The 22,500-nt window shown below is 44.0% G+C and overlaps 1 protein-coding gene across 7 annotated transcripts in view; it reads right to left on the bottom strand.

Moving 5' to 3' along the window:
• znf423 (zinc finger protein 423) overlaps positions 1-22,500 on the bottom strand; it is a 140,587-nt gene that overhangs the window by 61,869 nt on the left and 56,218 nt on the right. For 3 of the 7 annotated variants that reach the window (XM_027161661.2, XM_027161662.2, XM_027161663.2), the window contains exons 4-5: positions 3,874-7,298; positions 3,428-3,512 (exon numbers count right to left, since the gene is read on the bottom strand). In XM_027161661.2, coding sequence (XP_027017462.1) covers positions 3,428-3,512; positions 3,874-7,298 — 3,510 coding nt within the window. Of the gene's footprint in view, positions 1-3,094; positions 3,350-3,427; positions 3,513-3,869; positions 7,299-22,500 lie in introns of all 7 variants that reach the window. The other 4 variants (XR_007144706.1, XM_047822508.1, XR_007144707.1 and 1 more) reach the window with 3 other exon arrangements.

Below are 22,500 nucleotides of genomic sequence, written 5' to 3'. Positions count from 1 at the left end.
GAGAGAGAGAGAGATAAAGATAGGTCCTGAGAGGAGATGACTATTTTTCTTTAGTCATCTACATCCTCAGCATGTGTGATGGATGGATGATCTCTGTTTGTGTGTGAAAAGAAACAGAAATCTATCAGGATTGAATTATACAGCAGGAAGTGTCTAGTTTTGAGCAAATCACCCTTTTCTTAAGGCACTCCAGCCATGGCTAGAATTACTGTGTACCCCTCTGTAATGCAAACTCATATTGACCTCAGATCAGTAAACACCTAACACACTAATGTTCCTGTGCACTTTACTAACAGGTTAATGAGAAGAGACGTAATGTTACAAATCAGCTTTGTACTGTATCAGAGCTATTTTAATTAAAACAAGTCTAATTGTAGATGCGTCATACTGCCTACCTGCCGTGTGAACTCTTAAACCGTCAGTCAAACAATCGAATTCCTGATACACTGTGTGTGTGGGGTTTTTTTTAAGATATTAATAAATTGATAGATTTATTGATAATTGATTGACAAGTTAGGCATCCAATATTCCATCTCCATCTCCATGGTTAGTGTGTGGACACTACAGGGTATATGAGGCACATTATCATATAATGTATGGGGGCTGCAGTCACGAGACAGAAAATATTTCTCACAGTATCGATAGTTTGCATGGGAGCAGTAATTTGCTTAAAAATGCTTGTTTATAATTACAAATGATTCGACTAGAATGTAAAAGAGTTGATGACTCTCAGTTCCAGGTTCTGTGGCTGGATCCTGAGCTTGGGTTACTATTTGTGTAGGGTTTCTCTGCATGTTCTCCTCATGTCCATGTGGTTTCCTCTGGGATCTTTGGTTTCCTCCTACCTCACAAAACATGTCTGTGGGTAGACTGGCTATGTTGAATTGCCCCAGGTGTGAACAAGTGTGTTAATACAGTATGTGGGTGTGTATGGGATCTTGAGATACACTGACATTTTATCTATTTGTAGAAATTTTTGCCTCAAACCAGCGCTCCTAGTGTAAGCTTTGGATCGATCCTAACCCTGCCCAGGATACAGCAGTTACTAAAGATAAATGAATAATCATGCTGTTTTAATCATAACGCAGAAGGAATAAAAACTCTTATTCCTTCATGCCCTGCTATGATTGTGCCTTCCATATGCACCAATAATAAATTTTCGACAATCTCATCTTTCCATTCCAGGAGAATATGGTAGCCCAAAAATACTCGATATGTTACAGACAACACATGGTACACATTATTCAATTCTTGTTGCTGTATATTTATAGTTATATTTTTAGGAGGAGGAGGTTGTGCCGTGAGATTGGTACATTTGAATCCCAAACTCAAGGGGGTCTTGCCAGTGGAGCAGAGTGACGGCAAAGGAAATGACACAGGCTGCGTGACTGCACAGCAGAGGGGAGATCGCAGGTGGAAGAATGAAGAAGAGAGGAGGAGCAGATGTTGCAGGTTTGACTGGTTAAACTGATTGAGATGAGGTGTCATCTCTGCGGTAATGATCATTCAGAGATGAAGAAAGAGTGAGGGTGGGAGAAGTAGAGGGGTAGGAAGGTGGTGAGGTATGATCACACCTACACTTTTGGGAAGGGGGTTGTGATGGAGTGACACAGGAAGGTGTATCAGCAAACATGCAAGAAAGAATGGTTTAAAAAAAAAGGCTGTGTGTAAGTGTTCTGGTGTTATCGGTGTGTATGAGATTTGTCAATTATATTTTCAGCTGAGAAGTGCAAATAGGCAGAGATGAAATGTACTGGGGAAGAAAATAAATATATATATATATAATCTACAGACACAGTTGTGTTAAGGACTTAGTTGAGGAAAAAAATAGATCCTAGAGTATCAAAGCCATATTATAGCCTCAGAAGTCATATATCAAAGCTGACAGATAGTGTAGCTTTTTAATGATTGTTTAGTAATCTCTGGCAAGAAGAATGGTAGAGTGAGAGCATGCTGCAGTTAGAGCTCCTCTGTGATCTCGCTGCAATTTTCTGCCAGCTAACGTGATGTCTGATAAAGGTTAATACTCCGCTCACTCTTTTATTATGTTATGACGTCATCGATCTTTGAAGGGGTGAAAAAAACAAAAGAATAAAAAAGCACTCAAAATAATCTGACTCAATTCCACAATTAATCTCCTCCGGCTTTTAAGACAATTACAATGTTAATTAAACCAAAATTTCCTTTATGGCAGCAGAGGGGCAGGTGAATATCCATTTTTACCCTGATCAGGGAAAGGGGAAAAACGAGAATGGAGAAGTTAAAGTGTAGTACATATTGGACTGCCGAGGTCTGGAGGAGAGAGCTGGATCTTAGGCAATACATGAATGAATCATGGGGCAGAAGTGATTCAAGATGAAGGTCATAAGATGCTGTCACTTCTGGAAGGTTAAGGTTATGGAACTGAATAGCTGAGAAATTAGGTATCATAATCAGTCCTACATGCAGTTGTTGCTTACAAATATGGAGAAGGTACTAAGGCTCAGTGTGTTGTACGATCTGTGCTGAAAAATTCCTCAAAGGCCCTGCTCGTTAATCTACACTACAGTCTGCTGCTGCAGCAACTATTATTAAAGAATAAAAGAAGCAACATTGGAAGCAAATGCTAAGTGCCATGGCTTTGCTACTCTGGGCCATGGCTTTGAAAATGTCATCCACCTGGTAAAAATAACTACAGTCTGAATCAGCACATTACACCCTAACATCTCATCAACATAGTTGGAAAATTCGCAAAACACAATTAGAACAGGCAAAGAGACGATTTGTGGCTTTGATGTCGCCATCTTAATCCTAACCATGTGTCTAATCCTATTAAATCTTGTATTTTGTTACCAAGAGGCTGTAGTAGACAATTTGATATACGTAGATACTGAATTATAACCATGACAAAAACATGTACCTCTTTTAATAAATAATATCCGCTCGAGCAAAATTTGCAAATAACAATATCCTCTTCATATACTACAATTTGTAATAGAGTCATTTAGAGCATATATGAAGCCCACATCTTTTTGTCAAATCTACAGAACACATTGTCTGTAATTATCCAAAATTATATCTGGGATTAAGTAAAGCTGACAAAACAAAAGCTGACCTAATTTTTTTGGCCTTTGCAGAAGTAGTGAGACCTGTAGTCCCAGCCTTGGCTGTGTGGTGAAGATTTACCACAGCAATCAGACCTGCAGCCGCAGCCTCAGCTGCGCACTCAAGTGTTAAACAATGGAACAGCTGTCGAGAGCGACATCTGCGATCCAGAAATAGAGCTGTTCATTTCACCTGTCTGTCTCACACCTGTGTGCAGGGAGTGAGAGGGCTAGGCAGGGCTAAGAAAGGAGAGAAGGAGGAGAGCCTGGAGAGCAGTCACGCACGCACAATAAAGCATGCACATTCACACACCCACACAGACAAAACAAAGGTGTTCACTCACCAATCATGTGATTGGCCACGTGGATCTGGATCTCACGTTCTGTTTCAAAGGTCATTTGGCATTTGATGCATTGATATGTTTTTTTCTGCAAGACAGCATACAGGATTGTGAAACATACTGTAGAAGGGGTGATTAAATATTTCATACTTAAATGTTCAGTTTTTCCCTGTATCTTCCTATCAAGGGTTTCCTTTATTTTGACCAAAGAATTAGTTATCCTAAAAATTCATCATCGATATCTAGCAGAATAAAAAAAAATCTGTAATTTGGCAAAGCAGGAGAACTGCAAAACCCTTTGGGCTTATGGTCATGAATTTACACATCTTTGCTAGCACTCCAAATATACAACAGCAAACTTCTTTAGACATTTAGGAAAGTCACCTTAAGATAAAAAAGACCAACAACTTCCTTAAAGATTCTTTAAAACAGCAAAATGTAGCACTTACTTTAGGGACAGGAGAGGCCTCTGCTGCTTTTTTAGCTGCACTTGTTTCTGGGCTCATTTCAGGATGGTCTACCTGAACATGGCTTTCCAGATCCTCTAAGGTCTCAAACTTCACAGCACACTCAGGGCAGCGTAGTCCAGAAGCACCTTTCTCCCCTGGCTCTTGAGGGGTTACAACCCCACTGGGTGACTGACCATTTGTGCCTCTGTTCATGCAGCCAGCACACAGCCCAAAAGGCAGGCCATTGACATCCAGCTTGACCAACTCCTGCTTGTTCTTGAACTCTTTCAGACAGAGGGCACACTTATATAACTTGTGGGCCTGCAGCTGGCCATTGGGTGATGATGAGGCTGAACCTCCTCCCCCTCCACTGCCACCTGATGAGGAGAGCTTTTGCATGTGGAACGTGCCATGAATCTTCAGCTCCAAAGTGGAAGTGACAGTCTGCATGCAGACCACACAGCGGAAACCTGTCAGGGAATTCCTCAGGTCAGGGTGCATCTGGCAGTGTTCAATAAACTCCTCCTCACTTTGGAGCGGCATCTTGCAGATCCTACAGGTGCCTGTGTCCAGGCTTTTACTATGGGTGACTTTGTGCTCTGTGAGTGTGAGTAGAGAGGGGAAGCGTTCTCCACAGATGGGGCACATGTAGTGCTTAGCTGGCCCACGGTGAGTTTGGGCATGTTCTCTCAAGCCATTCTCAGAAAAGAAGGTTCTTGAGCAGACATTACACTTGTGATTACCCTTGATGAAGTCAGCTTTCTTTTTGCGGGAACCTGCGTCATCCTCACCAGGCCTTATATTATGATCACGCAGTCGATGGTTTTGGAGTAGGGACTCCATAGTGTATGCTGCACCACAGATGTCACAAGCATACATTGGCTCTGAGGCATCTAGTTCTTCTTCTCCTCCACTGGCTTCATGGCTGTTTGCAGTTTCCTGAGCCCCTCCCTTTAGGAGCATGCTTTGCAGGTCAGCCTGTTCTGCTGCTGCAGTTGAGCCTCCACCTCCACGCTTAGTGCTTTGACTCACACCATTCGGAGTTCCATTCTGACTTCCTCCATTTCCGTTGCCATTTCCTCCATCGAACATGCAGTGTTTCTCTCTGAGATGTCTCTCCAGTAAAACAATAGCATGGAAGGCCTTCCCACAGATTCGGCAGTTAAATTTTTTACTGTGGGTGGTGATGTGGCACTGAAGCTCAACCTCTGTACCAAAACTCTCCCCACAGAATATACACTTGCGAGCTTTGTTGGCAACACCTGGTGCAGTCGGTTGACTTAAATGACTGTGTTTCACATGCATTTGCAAATCACTCTCCTTGCGGAAATCCCATGCACATGCTGTGCAACGATACATTTTCTTCTCATTGCTGTGTTTGACAGCCAGATGAACTTGGATGGAGACCTTGGAGTCAAATACCTCTTGACACAATGTGCAGTGGTACAGCACAAAAGTGTGCATGTCCAGCAAGTGCTTTTGCAAATCATCAACAGAAGAGAACTGTTTATCACAGCTCTCACAGACATACTGTGTGGAGGTTGTGGTGTAGTGTATGGTCAAGTGCTGCAGCAGGGACTCCTGAGAGTCAAAGTCCTCTTTGTTGCACTGAGGGCAGGACTGTCTCCTCAGAAGTACCTCCAGGTGAGACTTAAGGTGGGCCTGGAAGCTTTCAAAGCTAGTAAAGCGAAGGTCACACTGGTTGCAGGGATAGTCCCCATTAGCACCTGCAGGAGCAGAATCACCAGCCACTCTGTGGCGTTTTGGGGAGGAGATTTCCACATCAGATGAAGCTGGACTCAAGTCTGCCACTTTGACTTTGCGCTTGTTGTTGGCCAGTGGGATGTTCTTGTGGTTCTCCTTGATGTGTTTAGTGAGCTTAAGTAGGGACCCAAAGATTGGAGAATTGGTGCAATAGGGGCAGGAATAAACTTCCATGAAGGACTGTGAAGGCTGCAGTACAGGAGACTCCATTTTGGTCACACCACTTGCATTGTTGCAGTGGGTTTGCTGGATGTGTTCAGTGAGGGATGATTCTGTAAGAAACCCCATTGAACACTGATTACAGAAGAAGGCATGGTTGCCCTCTAGAGTTGTAGAGCCAGCAACCACACCACTAGGCAAGCAGTGAGAAACACGGATGTGCTCTTGCAGGCTATTGATATCAGCAAACATGTCTGGGCAGTAGTTGCAGTGAAAGGCAGAAACATTGCTGAATTGTAAAAGGGGAAAGTTGGATGCAGAGCCCCCACTGGTTCGATGAGCTTTCCGTACATGCTCGTTCAGATTGTACAGAGTTGGCAAGGTGTCCAGACACAGTTGACAGGTGTGGCTTTGCTGAGGTTTGTCTGCATGAATAGTCTTCAGGTGAATCTCCAGAACAGCCAGGCTGTTGAAATCTCTCTTGGAGCAATAAGGACAACTATATGTCACCTTGCCTGACCAGCCTCCATCATCATGATCAGAGGATGCGACCAATTTGCGTCTACCCTGTGCAGGCTTGAGAGTTGAATCTGGAGTGGACCCTCTTTCAAGTGAGGCACTGGAGTCAGGAGTGGCACTGCTCATGGATGCTACACTGCCCAGCACCGGATCAGGACTGGCACTATGGTTGCTCGAGTCAGGCTGCCTGTGGCTGTCCAGGTGGCAGTAGACCTCTTCTACGGATGTAAATTGCTCTGCACACATGGGGCACTTATGTTTCTTGTTGGCATGTGTTCGGTCAATGTGGGTGAGCAAGGTGCCTTCGTCACTAAAAATCTCTGGACAGTGAATGCACTGTAGTTCTGCACGGTCTGAAAGCTGAGGGTGCCGTGTTAGTACATGCTTCTCTAACTCATCTGTTTGGCTGAAAGTCTCCTCACAGTAATCACACATGTATAAGTCCTGGTCTTGGTCAGCCGCATCACCCGTGGACCCATCACGTTTGCCCTGGTCTTTTTTTGCCATGTGTTCCTTGTTTTTCCTGTGAGCCTGCATGTGGCTTTGTAGCGAAGATGTGGAGGAGAAGCCACGCTTGCAAATGCTGCACTTAAAGGGCTTGCTGGAACTATGTGTCTTCAGGTGGATCTTAAGGTGATCACTACGTGAGAAGGCAGCCTCACACTCCTGGCAGCTGTACTTCTTGTCACCGGTGTGCAGCTTGACATGGCGGTCACGGCTGCGCTTGTGTTTGAACAGCCGACTGCAGAAGGTGCACTTAAAGGGCAGCTTGTCGCTGTGAATCTGTTCGTGGCGCTTCAGGTAGCTGAGACGACTGAAGGACTTATCGCAGAACTGGCAGGGATAAGGAAGACCAGAGCCTCCTTCTTCCTCCCCCATGCCCAGATCGCAGCAGCCATCCCCTAGCATCTGTGATGGCGATGCCACGTCTTTGCTGGAGGGAGAGGACGCAACCCAGGAGAGCCCCGGGTCATCGTCACCATCTGCAATGCAAAACACAGGCAGAATAAAAATTATGAGTGAGAAAACACTATCTACAGAGAGGCAAATAAGTAAATACACCAAATCACAGGGGTATGGAGGACTAAGGACAGAAATCTATTTTGTATTCTCTAACACTCCATTTGCAAAAAAAACTCATCCCTGTGATTCAAATTTGGATTCATTTTGGGTAAACCTTCTAAAATGTCCCTACAGGAAATAGTATTAAGTCATTTTAGAGGGTACAAATGAAAATAATAAAATACAGACATTTATATTTATGGCATTCGGCAAACAAATTTTATCTCGTTTTATACCGCTCAGCAGATGAGGGTTAAGGTTCTTGCTAAAGGACCCAAGTTTTACATATCTTTCCAGTTATAATTATACTGTATAAATGTGATAAAATCTTCATATCACCCTATTTTGTGAACTTTGATGGAGCCTGACATAGTCAAAATGTCTATTTAGCATCTCAAATAGCAAACTTTAAATTAAAGCAGGGGACAGAGCTCATGACTTATTGAGTAGGCATGATACGTATACAAAGTCCTTCTGTGGCAAAGATAAACACAAAACTTTCTATCACTGCCTGTTTGTTTGGATTATTTTGCTCACAGATTGTGCACTCTTAACGTGCTGCTAAAAACCTTTGGCAACCCCAGATGTTTCCAAAGATGGGGTAGCATTCAACTCACAAGCTATAAACACAGTCATAGACATAGAAATGGAAATGGGTTGTGGGGGTTGGGCTTGAAATATTTCATGTTGGTTCACTGCCACAAATTAGTCAACAACAATTGAAAACATGCGAGCGTCTGCATAAATTATGTAACATTTTTGCTGAAGAAATACAAATAGAATACAGTAGGAAAAATAATAGTGCATTCTATTGCAATTCTTATCATTTTTTTTTTATTTAACACAATGGAAGTTTACTTGCCCTGCAGTGGGTAATTTTTGGAACTTTCCTTAGTTACCAAATTGTAATTCTTTATTTTCATACAGGACAGAGGAAAGATGCTGTGCATTGTTATTTTTAAAGTGTCTGTAATTAAATATTTGCATGTCTCTTCAATGATAAAACTCCAGAATCCCCTTCCACCATCTTCCCCCTTTGAGTTCAGTAATACCCCAAAGACCACTAAAACAATGCTGCAAGTTTTGCCCAGGCTTTGAAATGAAAATAAGCAAAACTGTACAAAGAAAAGTGCTTCACGTCAGCTTGTGTTGTACAAACTGTGAATAATTAGAACTCCATATGGCAATAGTAGGATTTCACTTCCTCTTTCTCTCACCATGCACACAAAGGTGAACGCAGCAGAAATTCTGGAAAATTCATTTTAAAATGTAGGTGCTGAGCAGAACAAATATCTCCATGGGGATTTAGGAGTAGAAATTTGTAAACTCATGTATTATAAATTTTAAAAATTAAGATACAGCTATGAGACACATTCACCATTAGAAAATAAAAATTTAAATCCACATTTAAAATCAATATATAAAATCATAGTTCGACACTCATACAAAACAACAAAGAGCAGGTAGAAAAGAACAAGAAGGGAAGGAAAGAACAAAATACAAACCCAGTTTATGAAATGTGGAGAAATGCCAGCAACAGAGTACTAAAAAAAACCCTGCAGCATAGATTTTTGACTTTTTTTCTCTTATAGTTTTTGTCACATTGTCAGATTACACTGTAAGACACCCCTTGTGCCTTCTTCTCCAGTCACTTTGGTCCCCTGCACCACAAGCTTTGGTGTCCATGTCATTATAAGAGCTATCCCAAAACAACCTAAAACCACAGTGACATAGGAGAGAGAGTGCCTTGGCGCCCCAATGAAAGAGCCCAGAATAAAAGCCCATGAGGGACTTAACTGTGGTGAATTCTTTAGCTACACAATAAGCCTGTGGCCCCTGACAGAAAAGCCTGTGATCTGGACACTGTGAAAGTGAAGGAAAGAGAGGAGAGTGGAAAGGAGGGGGTTCATACTGACTGACAGGTAAGCCTTCCTGCTGTGGCAAGGATACACGTTACCATGGGGCAAGAGATACAAAGGAACACTTGCTCAAGCACAGTGCTGTAGAAAAGAAAGCAAAAGAGGGAAAGAAACAAGATGAGGAAGGAATAATAGAGACTGAGGAGGATGGGGGAACAAACTCCTGGCACATGTGGTCATTCTGGTGAATTATAAATCTATTAATGCTAATGCAATCCCTCTGACTGTGGGAGAATGTGAGAAATCACTTTTGAGAAAGAGGGAGATTATAGTCATTAAATAGCCTTAATCCTCAGAAGTGTGGCTGTCGAAAAATGGAAGATCACATGGCTTTTAGAGGGCTTTTGTCATCTGTCCGCCGGGGGACTTGGCAGGAGTACTAAACAGGGTAAGAAATTTCAATAAAAAGTTGAATTTGAAAAGAAACATAAAGAGCAAGAGGAGAGAAGCGGCCAAAGCCAAGCCAAGAACGAGCACAGAACCTCAATCTTCTTATTCACCCCTTTCCTTTTTGTAGCCTTGATGGTCTCCCCTTTTCTCTATCTGGTCTTTTTATTTCTTTTTCCCTCCCTCTGTCTGCCTCTGTCAGTCCTTCTCTCTTGTTCTGTCTATCTGTCTGCAAACTGTCTTTTATGTTATGATTCATTACTGAATTATCTAGCTGGCTTGGTGTCATTTCCAGTGGTGCTGGTCTTCGTCTTGCTGGCCAGTCCTAGGTGGAGAGAAGGGCGTAGGACAAAAGGGTGGTGCGAATGAAAAAGGTTGTGTGTGTGTGTGGGGGGGGGTGGGTGGGGGGGGGGAGTGGGGGTTGGCCAACAGACTCTGATGAAGTCTTGCAACCCTGCCTTGAGCCGGAGCCCGTAATTGGGGAAAATGATAACAGAAGAAGCGACCGTCAGCAGCTGATTGGTGGCTGTCTCAATAATGGAGGTTTGAGAGCACCGCCCCCTCCTTGTGTACACCCGCATGCCGCCATCAGCCCAGGCCAGAGAAGACCACGCGGGACTGGCTAATGGGATGGCCAATGTGCTGGCATGCAGAGCTGGAAACATGGTGAAAAGCTATAATGAAGATGTGCCCAGTCTGATGTCTCTTCTTTCCTCCTTATCAGAAGCAAGGAAAGTGGAAAGAGGAAAAGTGAAAGAAATTGAAAGAGATCAAAAAATTTAAAGTAATGTACTGTAGGAATCCCCTCTGTTTCGCCCAATATGAGAACCAGCCTGGAGAACCCATACTGAAGCATACCTCACTGACCAGTGTGTTCATTATGGCTTTTACACAATCAGACTTTTTTCTTCCTGGCCAACATCTACTTCTAGTCAGATTAATTCTGTTCTATGGCCGATTAATGACAGAATGACTGTTTCAATAAAAAGCACTATACATTACACTATTTAAAACCACAGCACACCAACCCCTTTTCATGTCTCTAGTCTGGCATCTTACAATGCTCTTGAGCTACAGTAGCTTGGCCATAGCAAACGTGTGAATCATTCTTAAATTAGGGAAAATTTGGAACGAGCCAGCCAGTAAACAAAACATCATGCTGCCCTATTAGTCAAAGTGAAATATTGGTAAGATAAACAATCTGCACATAATAACTGCACCAAGACAAATGCTGTGTACTGTTGCAAAAAAGAGAAACTGAATCACATCAAATAAATAGACACGTTTTGCTGAATAAAACTAAAAGCATTGACAAATTCAATATTGTTTGAATTACCAGGTACACATACAAAATTTAATACAGACACCCAACAAATATATGATTGATGAATTAAGATTTATTATTAATAATTAAGAGCTGGCTTTTGTACCATGCAGCCAAATGTGCCAGGCACCACAGCCTTTTACTCAATATGAAACAACCTGAAACTCAATATCTGCATTTCTTCCATTCAATTCCTTTCACCTAGACACATTCCTTAGTGCCCCTCCTCACCCCCACCTTTGAGCCTGGCCCCCTGCCCAGACCTCCACCTTTCCCAGCAGGCCTCTGCTCGGCTCTCAGCCCCTTCCCTCTGGCCCTCTGCCCACTGCCCCGGGCTGGAGAACTGCACTGTAGGGGGCAGAAAAACAACTTCCACCCCAAGCTCCCACATGGTCACCCAGCATGCCAGTCAGACAAGCCTGGAGCAACAGCCAGGGGAAAGCGACTTTCAAGAGGCTCTTTTCTCTCTCTCTGCCTCTCTGTCTTTTTTCTCTCAGTCCTATAGGTGCTTTATGTATTAACCTTTGCTACCCCATTGGTTTGTTAACACACCATCATATTCTGACTCTCTCTCAACTTTCTCCTTAGGTAGGTCTCACTCATTCACTCCTTTCTTCCTTCTTTCCTTCCGTTCTTCCTTCTTTTCTCTCTGGGCAACAGAACAATCATAAACAAACATGACAGAGGACAAAACTGGCCTGACAGTCAAGCAGACAATGTGATACATAAAGAGAAATAGACCCAGAGAGAGAGACAGGAGGGTGCATCACACAGGAGTTGGCTGCATGGTCAACAGTCCTTTGAGAGCGGTCTCTGAGACGAAACACCTGTTCTAGGATACTGAAATACAAAAATACTGGAAAATATCTCTCTCTCTCTCTCTCTCTCTTTCTTTCTCTCTCTCTCTCTCTCTCTCTCTCTCTCTCTCTCTCTCTCTCTCTCTCTCTCTCTCTCCCTCACACATACACACACACTAAAAAATCCACACACTCTAGTTTTGCTCCTCCATGCTGTTCTACATATTCTTTTAGTCTTTTAGTCCCCTTGTGACACCCTGCTGACACAATCATGCTGTTCTGTGCCCCTTCACTTCTCAAGGGAGACAGTCTGCAATGGGCAAACACACACATAGCACATTTTTACCAGCTCTGCAAATTACCTATAATCTTCTAAGTTGCTGCTATTTCCACTGCCATGCTATACTTCAGTACCCCTGATGAATTTGGATACCCTTCTTGTTCAGGTGCCATACAAGCTAAGTAGGGACACACCATGCGAATTAGAAATAATGCAAATCATTGAGTGGTCAAACAAATTTGCCTTTGCATTTATAAAGAGTCATCTTTATAAATGTCTCCGTCTGGAATTGCTTCTTCATTTCACCATTTAACATCACCAGTTTCTAGTTAGGGCAAATCTCAAATGACTTCCTATTCTCTTTTTCTGTGCCCTACATACAATATAACATAATGAAGCTCTACCTATGAAATGCCCTACCTAGTGCCCTCACAAATTTGTGTTTCAGCCATGGATGCATAGCATCTTGTAGTTCTCTGTATTAAAGGAATTAAGGATTAAAGTATTATCATGCTTAGCTGTGATTGTTGTGTCCTTGGGCTGCATTTAATGAAAGTTTGCTCATCTCTGTATGAGCACTAAATATTAACGTATTGTCCCTCATGTGTTCAGAAGCTTTGTCTAAACTCAAACTACTCTGGTTGCTTGTCTTGAGAGAAACCTACACACACACACACACACACACACACACACACACACACACACACACACACACACACACACACACACACACACACACACACACACACACACACACACACAGATACACTTGTTTGGGATATGGATAACCCTGGCTTCTAATCTGTTGTTGAGCTGTGGTGAGCCATGCTGTTCGGTGGAGCAACGCTAATACACACTGTTCAGCAGTGATGAACCCTGCATGATAAAGCTAACACACTCTAGTCAGGAGATCCAGTGGACTCAGTTGGCCATGTCTCCCAGAGGATCTCAAGTGAAACACATATATCCTCACATGCTCCCCCTGTCAGTGGACAGGAAATCATTCAAGGTTCAGAACTGTGGACGATACGCAGCTTCAGACAAACTCAGACACACAGTGAACAGGCGGTCTGTCAGGGGCCTGAGTCCTGGAGGACAGAAACACACACACACATGCTGCTCACAGCCCATATGGAGCGGTTGGCACCCAAATGTGTGCAGGCAGCCGGCTTCATTCCCAGGGCAGAAGGTGAAGGGCAGGGGGCCGGAGGCCTGAAGCTGGAGACATGGGGCCGTCATAGAATGGGCCCCACAATCCCCCAGCTCCCCTTCACAGTCCCCTCCCTCAGCTGGGTGCAGTCAGATTGAGGACACAATATAGGAAAACACTGACCATCTTGATACCGTTTCTGATTTGTAATAGTTTCCATAAGAAGAACTTTTTACCACCACGATGATGTGTACTGCCATTGGAATTATTGTAAATATGCATACTCATAAGTTTCTCTCAAGTTGTACTTACAAGTGGAAATTTTTGGATGAAACTTTCAATTTCATTGAATTTTTATTATCTTTACTAAGTCAGTAGTCTGTGGTAGGTCATTCCTAATTTCTTTAAATTGTGCTACTGTTATTTGGGCAATAGACACTGGCACACATTTATCTCTTATACTTATTCTTTGGAAAGATACCAAAATTGATCAAGCCAAAATGCGAACATTAGCATGAACAATACAATTAAATGGGCAGGATTTGTAAGAACTAATTCTTGCCATTTAATTGTACTGCTCATGCTAATGTTCACATTTTGGAAACAGGACCCCACCAGGGACATGTTAAGAGTGCATCAGTACATCTTAATAAAGGTTTAATCTATATCATTAGCAAAAAGTTGATTTCTTGATTAGGTTTCTCAAACGCACACAAGAAAATGTTATTGGTCACTATCGGTTCTGCCCCCAAGAAAACATTTGTGCATCCCAGAGGACCTGGTTTCTTCCCAAAAACATTAAACCCACATTAGCAATCTACAGATGTAAAACAAGTTCTCAGTGAATGTCTGAAGGACAGAGAAGAGAGGAGAAGAGGTTGCGGGACAACAGGGGCACTGGCAGTGGTTAAGAGGCGTTTGACTCCAATGCAGCACGGTGTGTGTTAGCGGTGGGGGCCTGCACCGTTAAACAGCTGCACATTAATTACATGTGAAGTGTACCAAAACAAGTCTCTCCGCTGCTCCAGCGTCAGCAGGCCAAGACATCTGGCATCTGCTCCCGCTTTCTACCACACATCTTTCTCAGCATCTCCTTCACTCACTCAATCACTCTGTTTCCCATTTTTCTGTGCTCTATCCCTCTTGTTTGTTCCCCTCCTTCCAACACAAACTGTCTTTTGTTCACCTTTATCTTATATTCCTTTGATGACTCTCTCATGGAGAGCCTGTGCCTCTTTAGCTCTCGTGTGAGTGTCTCTATGAGTTTTGTCGGGGAGTCAATGGGAAGCAGCTGTGTACCAGCCTTGCAGGAAATCAGGGCAGCAACAACCTCACTTACCCCCACCCTCACCTCTCTTTGCCTGAGTGCATGCCCCTGAAATGAGCGAACATGCAGCACTGAACATGTCTTTGTGCAGTCTCCGAGTAGAGTACACAAGTCTCTCTGATGTGTGTGTGCTTTGGAGCAGAGGCTCTTGGCCGAGATCACACAGTCTTGTCTGCCACGTGGCCCTCTTTGATCAAAAAGAAGCTGTAAAGCTTCAGGTTAAGGCTCACCTGCTCCCCCTGTTAGCACACACTGCTTGTCTGCTCCTGCCCTGGCCTCTGAACACATACATAAACAACCTGAAATGCTGAGCTACAGCCTCGGCCACTGCATTTACACCACATTACAACCGGCAAGAGGAAATGGTTCTATATATATATATGTTATGATGTGAACTGCTTGGGATACTAAGTGTAAGGTTACACTCCAGCATTTGTCAACCTTCACACATCCATTACATATGTAGTTTATTCCTTAAAACCTTTTCTGTTGTTTTTTCCCCCTCTGTACAGGGACATTATTTTCTGTGGTAAATCGAGGAATACATACACAATAGATTTGGTAGCCAGGGCAAAAAAAAATACTAAGACATTTGTGATTTAAAAAAAGCCCATTTTAAACAACAATTAAAAAAAAATTCTGAATCACATAATAAGACAGAAGCGAATTGAAAACTGCAGACACAAAGATATTAAGATATTAGTGAGGGGGGAAAAAGGAACATAAAACCCAAGACTGCAGCACAACTGAACTATTTTAGCACTAAGAGCGGTAGGAAATAAATTAGTTAAAACAGAGACAACTCCCAATTGACACTGCTTGATGAGTAGTGTGTGTGTGTGTGTGTGTGTGTGTGTGTGTGTGTGTGTGTGTGTGTGTGTGTGTGTGTGTGTGTGTGTGTGTGTGTGTGTGTGTGTGTGTGTGAGTGTGCATGTGTGTGTATGTGTGTTTGTGTGTGTTTGTGTGTGGTCTGTAGCTTGGCTTGCTTGGTAGACGGCCATGCTTGTCTCTGACCATCTCTCATTTTTCTGAACTCAATCAGCCAAACCTCATTGTTAAAAATAGTCTGTGTGCCTGCAGGCTGTCACACTACAGGGGGAAGCTAATAGAGAATGTGTCATACCGAATTGTGTGTGTGTGTGTGTGTGTGTGTGTGTGTGTGTGTGTGTGTGTGTGTGTGTGTGTGTGTGTGTGAGGGGTGTGATTCCACACAAACATGCTGTAACACAAAGGTGTTTTATGGCTTTGCAATGGCCACATTAATTTCCAATGAATTGTCTAACATAGCCCATATAAGTTAAATACAACCAATTAAATCACAATCGGTGTTCTAGAGATGTTTGCCCCTCTCTTTCTGTGTAAGAGACACACAAAGAGATATATAGGAAATCAATCTGGAGCTACTTCTATTTAATTGCACTTTTATGCTTTCCTAGTAATATTGATGACTCATCATGCTCCTTGGGTGTGTGTGTACACTGCATGTCCAACCAAATACGCTGCTCATGCACACAAATGCACACAAAATTCTCATTATTAACATACTGGTTGATTTAATCAGGTGTACTTTCATTCAGGGTGGCATATGAAGGATATGATAAGCATCTCATTTTATGCAAGTCGAACTTCAGTCCCTGTCGAGCTCTCAACTAAACATTTTCTTTCAGTGCACTGACTCTCCAGTAGTTTACAGTAATCCACATGACTGAAGCAGGCCATGTGGAAAGAGAACACACGCGCTCATGTGTGCTGATGTGATTTATAGACTGTTTAAATAAGAGGGCATTCACAGATCATATCCTATGTGCCTATGGAAATTCCCGTCTGAGACACCCCCTACAGTAAGATCAGGAGAACTACGTCTTCGTTTTTGCTTTGCTTTCTCTTTGTCAGTATAAAAAATGTCACTGAGGCAGTTGGAGAAACACAAGCCAGTGTGAGGTGATGGAGGTAGGGGTTAAGAATGAGGGTCCCTGGAGAGGACCTATACAAGCAGTCAGAGGTGTGAAGCTTCTGCCCAGACTGGCACCCTGGGAGCCCCTGTCATCTCATGGGAGTCTAGAGCTGTGTGGAACACCTGGACCTGCCATTAGTGACACACACAAACATTTAAGTAAAACACTAGATATGTGCACAATAAAGATACACACACAATATGGGATGAAAGAGACACCTGGATGGCAGTACTGAGAAAGGAGAGGATAATTCCTGTTGTATTAAACAGTGCACACCCAAGGGAGAGACCACAGCGCCCAGCCGAGGTTCAAGGACATGGAATGAACAGCACGTTAATGCTGTTATTACAGGAGACATTCTATCTCTCTCATATACAGTACAGAGAGTGTCAGCTATTCACTATTATTAATGAAACACTTTGTGTGTGTGTGTGTGTGTGTGTGTGTGTGTGTGTGTGTGTGTGTGTGTGTGTGTGTGTGTGGGTGGGTGTGGGTGTGGGTGTGTGTGTGGGTGTGCCTCCTCTTCACACTCACTTCTCAGGCTCATAATTCTTCCACCTTTGAAATAAACCATGCCATACTAATTGTCGTGCCAATTTTGACTTCAAATCACATCTCTGAGAGTTTCTTTTTTATCATATTATGCCATTCAGTATTAGGAACTACAGACAGTTTTGCACCAGATATTCTGAAACTATAATCTATACATCATGAGCTTAGTGTGCTACTGCCTCCTATAACCACACCTAACAACCTGGACATGTCACACATGAATTAAAGTTAGACATAACAGACATAAATTTCTTTAAAATATTTTTTTTCCTTGTTTACTGCCACAAAATACCACCGGCTCTCTGTTAACAAAAGCTAATCACATCCATGCCTTGATAGCGCCATCAGATGTGAGCTTTCGACAGAGCTGAGCACTATGTGGCGTGGCAATTAGCCCAAAAGAATAGCTGTATCAAACCACTGTGAATAGCAAATCAACAGAGCATTATGCTAACAATGCCATTACCTCGCAAACAAAAAGCGGCCCCAATCCCCCACACATGCGGGAGGCTACGGATCAATGCCCCGCAGGACATGCGCTAAACAACACACAGCGCCACCGACAACAGGTGGGGGCCGCTTACTCACTTTGGTCTGTTTTCATAATTGCGTTATTATTTTGTCGCAAACACCTATGCTCTCCCTGAGATGCTCTGCTACATGCATGCACACAAGCGCCGCTTCTTTCCACTGTTCTTTCTTTTTGCTGTTCAAACGAGAAGGACTTTTTGAAACTCGTGAAGCAATCTTAAACAACAGCACAACCTGAGGAGTGGCCGGCCATTAGCTTTGTGCACCTCTACTTCACTCTCATGCATGTTGGTGGAGCGGTGATAAAGAAGCGTGCTACTTTTCAAGGTCAAGGCCACGGTGGAAAAAGTAGCACAAAAAAAGGTATAAAGTTTTATATGGCCATCAACAAAAGGAGCTAACTTCTTAAAATTTTTTTATAGTAAATGGGGAGAGAGGGGGTGAAAAAAAAAGTACAGTCTCTTTGTGTATTAAAGAAAGCACAGTGTCTGTGTTCAAAGCAAAGGTGGGGGGGTCATCCAGGACAGAAAGGAGAGGCTGAGAAAAGAACCAAAGGACGAGACAAAGGTAGAACGAGCAGGGAAAAAATGTGCTCAACATGAAACAGATCAAAGGCTGGAGCAACGAGAAAGAGAAAGGCCAGGGGGTCCAGTAATTACGGCCCACATCCGCCAAAGCATGGGGCGAAAAAGGGCGAGGACGGGGCCTCTCTGGAAAACTTCTCCAATCCATTGGCTCCTGGGGTTGCTTTGCGCTAGTCTTACACACACACACACACCCACACACACACACACACACACACACACACACACACACACACACACACACACACACACACACACAGAACCCAAACCCCCACTGGGGCGTACAAACATTGCCAGATCCCATTCTGGCCCTCCCCCTCCGCCAGCAAGGCCCCAGCCCACGCAGGGAGCTCTCCTGCTGGCCCAAAGGAGGATGGCTGTCCACTGTGACTGCCCGACAGAAATTAAAAAAACTTTTGTTGGGAACTTCTGGCATCGCCCCAGGGGCTGTTGCTCTGGGAAGGAGAAACTTAGCTGACCTTCACACACATACAGAGCAGAAACTACACAAACCAAGAGCACGATAGCACACATGGACCATTATGTATGCACATACATGAATGTAACCCATAAATACAAAATGCCAGCACACACACAGGCATGCACAGCACCACATAATCGGGTTCTCCTGCAGAGTGTGGTGGAGGGCAGGCATGGCGGGAGCAGTAGATCAATAGTGGCTGCTAGCTGCTCGGCCTCGGCGGCAGAAAAAAGGATTGCAATGGGACCGGCCTAAAAGTACAGCCCCATCCTGACTTCAAACGTCACCCCACCTCTACTTTTTAATAACACAGGAGAACTGAAACATGGAAATGACTTCAAATATGGACGTGCAGCGGCTTTCAAGCCTCTCCTCTCCTCCCTCCCCCTGGCCGAGCCCCTAAGCAGCGAGAGCACCGTGGCCCCTTCTCTAATGGCAGAGCAGCCGCCAAACTCTCCCATTAGACACGAACAATCACAGAACAAGCAAAGCGCTTTCAGCACACAGAATATGTATAAATGTATGGATGGTAGAGAACTTTTACCCTCTAAACCAATATCTGTGTGACACATGGAACAGAAACGCAGACGAAACTATATTATGTTATGATGTTATGAAGATGTAACTTTTCTGTTTAACACACACACACACACACACACACACACACACACACACACACACACACACACACACACACACACACACACACACACACACACACACACGTCTGTCTGCTCTTTCTTTATAAACTGTATCTGAGCTCATTTCCATTTGTCTGCCACACACACACACACACACACACACACACACACACACACACACACACACACACAGGCTCACACACACAAAGTGTGTAGACAGTCACAGAAGAAGGGCGTGCTTTTGTAGCAGCACACACTCACTCACATGCCCCAAAATTAAATTAATATGAAAAAAATTAAATTAAATCAAACCCCCAAGTGTTTTATTACTTACTAGTTTCAAGCTATTAAATATGCTGTATTACTAAAAATTAATAATTAAGGACATACAGTGGAGTGTTATTACATAGGGGAAAAACAACCCTTACATTAAGGCTTACAATCTTATTTAATGTGTACTCACTGTTTTCTTTTACATTGGGGAAGTGTGCCATGGTTCTAAGCAGCATAGTATTATGTTACACCTAGTGGACAATTTGCTTTCTTTTCTTTCTTTCTTGGCCCTTCACAAATGGTCAGTATTTCTGCTTCCCACCTTGTTCCTTTCCTATATGTACTACTTGCTAGAACTACATATAAGATAAGAAATCATTTTAGATGTGCTACACTTTGTCAAGCATCTTTTTCTGCTACCGGTCCACCAAGTAAAACCAGGTAAATAATTTTGCTCCACATAAAAAATGGACATCCAGACCAAAAAAGAGTGGAAGACATGGTGGATGATAAACTATTTGCCTAAGGTGATGTGTGCCCCTCTAATGTTTCTCTCAATCAATCACACATAACACACACACACACACACACACACACACACACACACACACACACACACACACACACACACACACACACACACACACACACACACACACACACAGTCTCTCTTGCCTTTCCTCTTAGCTCTCCTTAACTTTCTTACACAGTTCATTCGTGTGTGAGTGTGGTTGTGTGTGTGTGTGTGTGTGTGTGCATGTGCGTGTACGCTGGTAGATTATTAGTCCTCTCCCTGAGACTGCGATCCGCACCGACCCCTTATCAGGCACACACCAGTCAGCCCTGAGCCCCTGCAGCTGTCAGAGTCCTGTCCACACACACACACACACACACACACACACACACACACACACACACACACACACACGAATGCACACTCTCCCCCGATCCCTCTGCTCCATACCCCCTTCCCACTTTATCTACCCGTTCACAGGCCGCACACTTTGGCAGCAGAAGGGGGGGTGAGGCTTCCCCTCCTTCCGTCCCTCCTCCATCAGCAGCAGTTCCAGGCCGCCCTGGGAATGGAGCGTGGAAAGCAGCCTGCATTGCTGTGCCACATCCCGGGGGAGTTCATTACTCGAGTAGGGCGCTCCCACCAGCCAGTCAGAGAGCAGGCCCGCCATGGCCCTGCTGCGCTCCAATGGAGACGCTCTCATTAAATGCCACAAAAAGAAGGAAAGAGAAGCAGGGGTGCAAATGATAAAAGTGAAAGAAAAGCAAGAGATGAGATAGAGAACGGAAAGAGACTTGGTTAGGGTATTCCAACAGGCAAATTTAAAGAAGAGGTCATCGGACATCATCCCCCTCCCAAAAAGGGTCTACTGACTTATTTAGTGTGTTTTCCAGTCTGCACCCAAACCAAAAGCAGGTTTAAATATTTCACACCGGCTGGTGGCACGGCGGTGCATTGGAGCTTGGAAGAACAGCAGAAGGATGCTCCAGATCTTTAACCCCAATACACAGGCCTTCCACTTTGAACATTCAACCCCCATCACTCACTCTTTCTCTCTCTGGTCTCTCTCTTTCTCTCCCTCCAGGGAGGCTCCTATGTCACAGTCTCAGACAAATCAATGCACATTCACCTACACTTATTCCGTTCCCCAGTTATCATTCTCTCCACCATATTACTGCTCATTTCACATCCTTCCTCTCTTTATCTATCCTGCCATTCCTCTCTCACTTTTCTCACTTTTGGTCTCAGCGGGTTTCTCTCATGACCCGTCCAGGATGCAGAGGATTCCGATCAGGCAGTTACACTGGACAGCTATTTCTAGGGACAAAGGACAGGCAGAGGAAGTGGGAGAGGGGAACAAAGACTGCTCCTGACACCCAGGGGAGCAACCAGCCACATCACTGACGTCAGACGGTGTGTGTGTGTGTGTGTGTTTGTGTGTGTGTGTGAGAGAGAATGGCCTGTAATGGGTGTATGAGAGCCTGCCTGAGGCTGGTCCAGGTCCCTGAGGGGAGCCCTCCACATGGGAAGATGCAGAACAGAATAGAGGCTCTCTCTTATATTCTCTCTCTCTCTCTCTCTCTCTCTCTCTCTCTCTCTCTCTCTCTCTCTCTTAGACACACACACACACACACACACACACACACACACACACACACACACACACACACACACACACACACACACACACACACACACACACACACACACACACACACACACACACACAAGTGGCACTGCTCTATCATCTCGTACCGCTCCCTTCAGTCACTCTTTATGCACACAATAAATAGGCCACCACACACACACACACACACACACACACACACACACACACACACACACACACACACACACACAGACACACACACAATCTCACTCTCTCTCTGTCTCTCTCACTCTTTTTTACGCTTATTTCCTACTTACTGTAAATGAAAGCATTGATGCAACTAAAGCTTGAACAAAAGAAAAAAATCCCACTTTAAACAGAATAAAAATACTTAAGTCTCCTCAAAGAAACTTCACACAACAGGCATAAGTGTGTGTGTGTGTGTGTGTGTGTGTGTGTGTGTGTGTGTGTGTGTTTGGGCATGAAATCTGGTGTGTGCATAAGAGCAAGTGTGATTGTGGTGACGTGTGTAGGTCTTTTTGTGTGGTTAATGGACTCTGGAGTGCATGTTCGCATGTGTGTGTCAGAGAGAGAGTGAGAGAGTGTGTGTACGTAAAGGAGGCATGGCAGGGCTCTTTGAAAAGAGTGTGGAGGCAGACAGGCTTGCGCGCTTTTTCTCGGCGTGTGCGTCCCAGGGGCAGTGCTTTTCCCTGACATTTCACTTGACAAAGGCAAGCCACACCTGAGCGCAGGGTTAAAACTATTATAACAGCTCTCCCCCTGGCACTCTGCCCTTTGC

The sequence above is a fragment of the Tachysurus fulvidraco genome, chromosome 13, assembly GCF_022655615.1.
Source record: "Tachysurus fulvidraco isolate hzauxx_2018 chromosome 13, HZAU_PFXX_2.0, whole genome shotgun sequence".
Classification (NCBI taxonomy): domain Eukaryota; kingdom Metazoa; phylum Chordata; class Actinopteri; order Siluriformes; family Bagridae; genus Tachysurus; species Tachysurus fulvidraco.
Note: the sequence above shows the minus strand (reverse complement) of the source record. Positions and strands in the feature narration are given on the sequence as shown.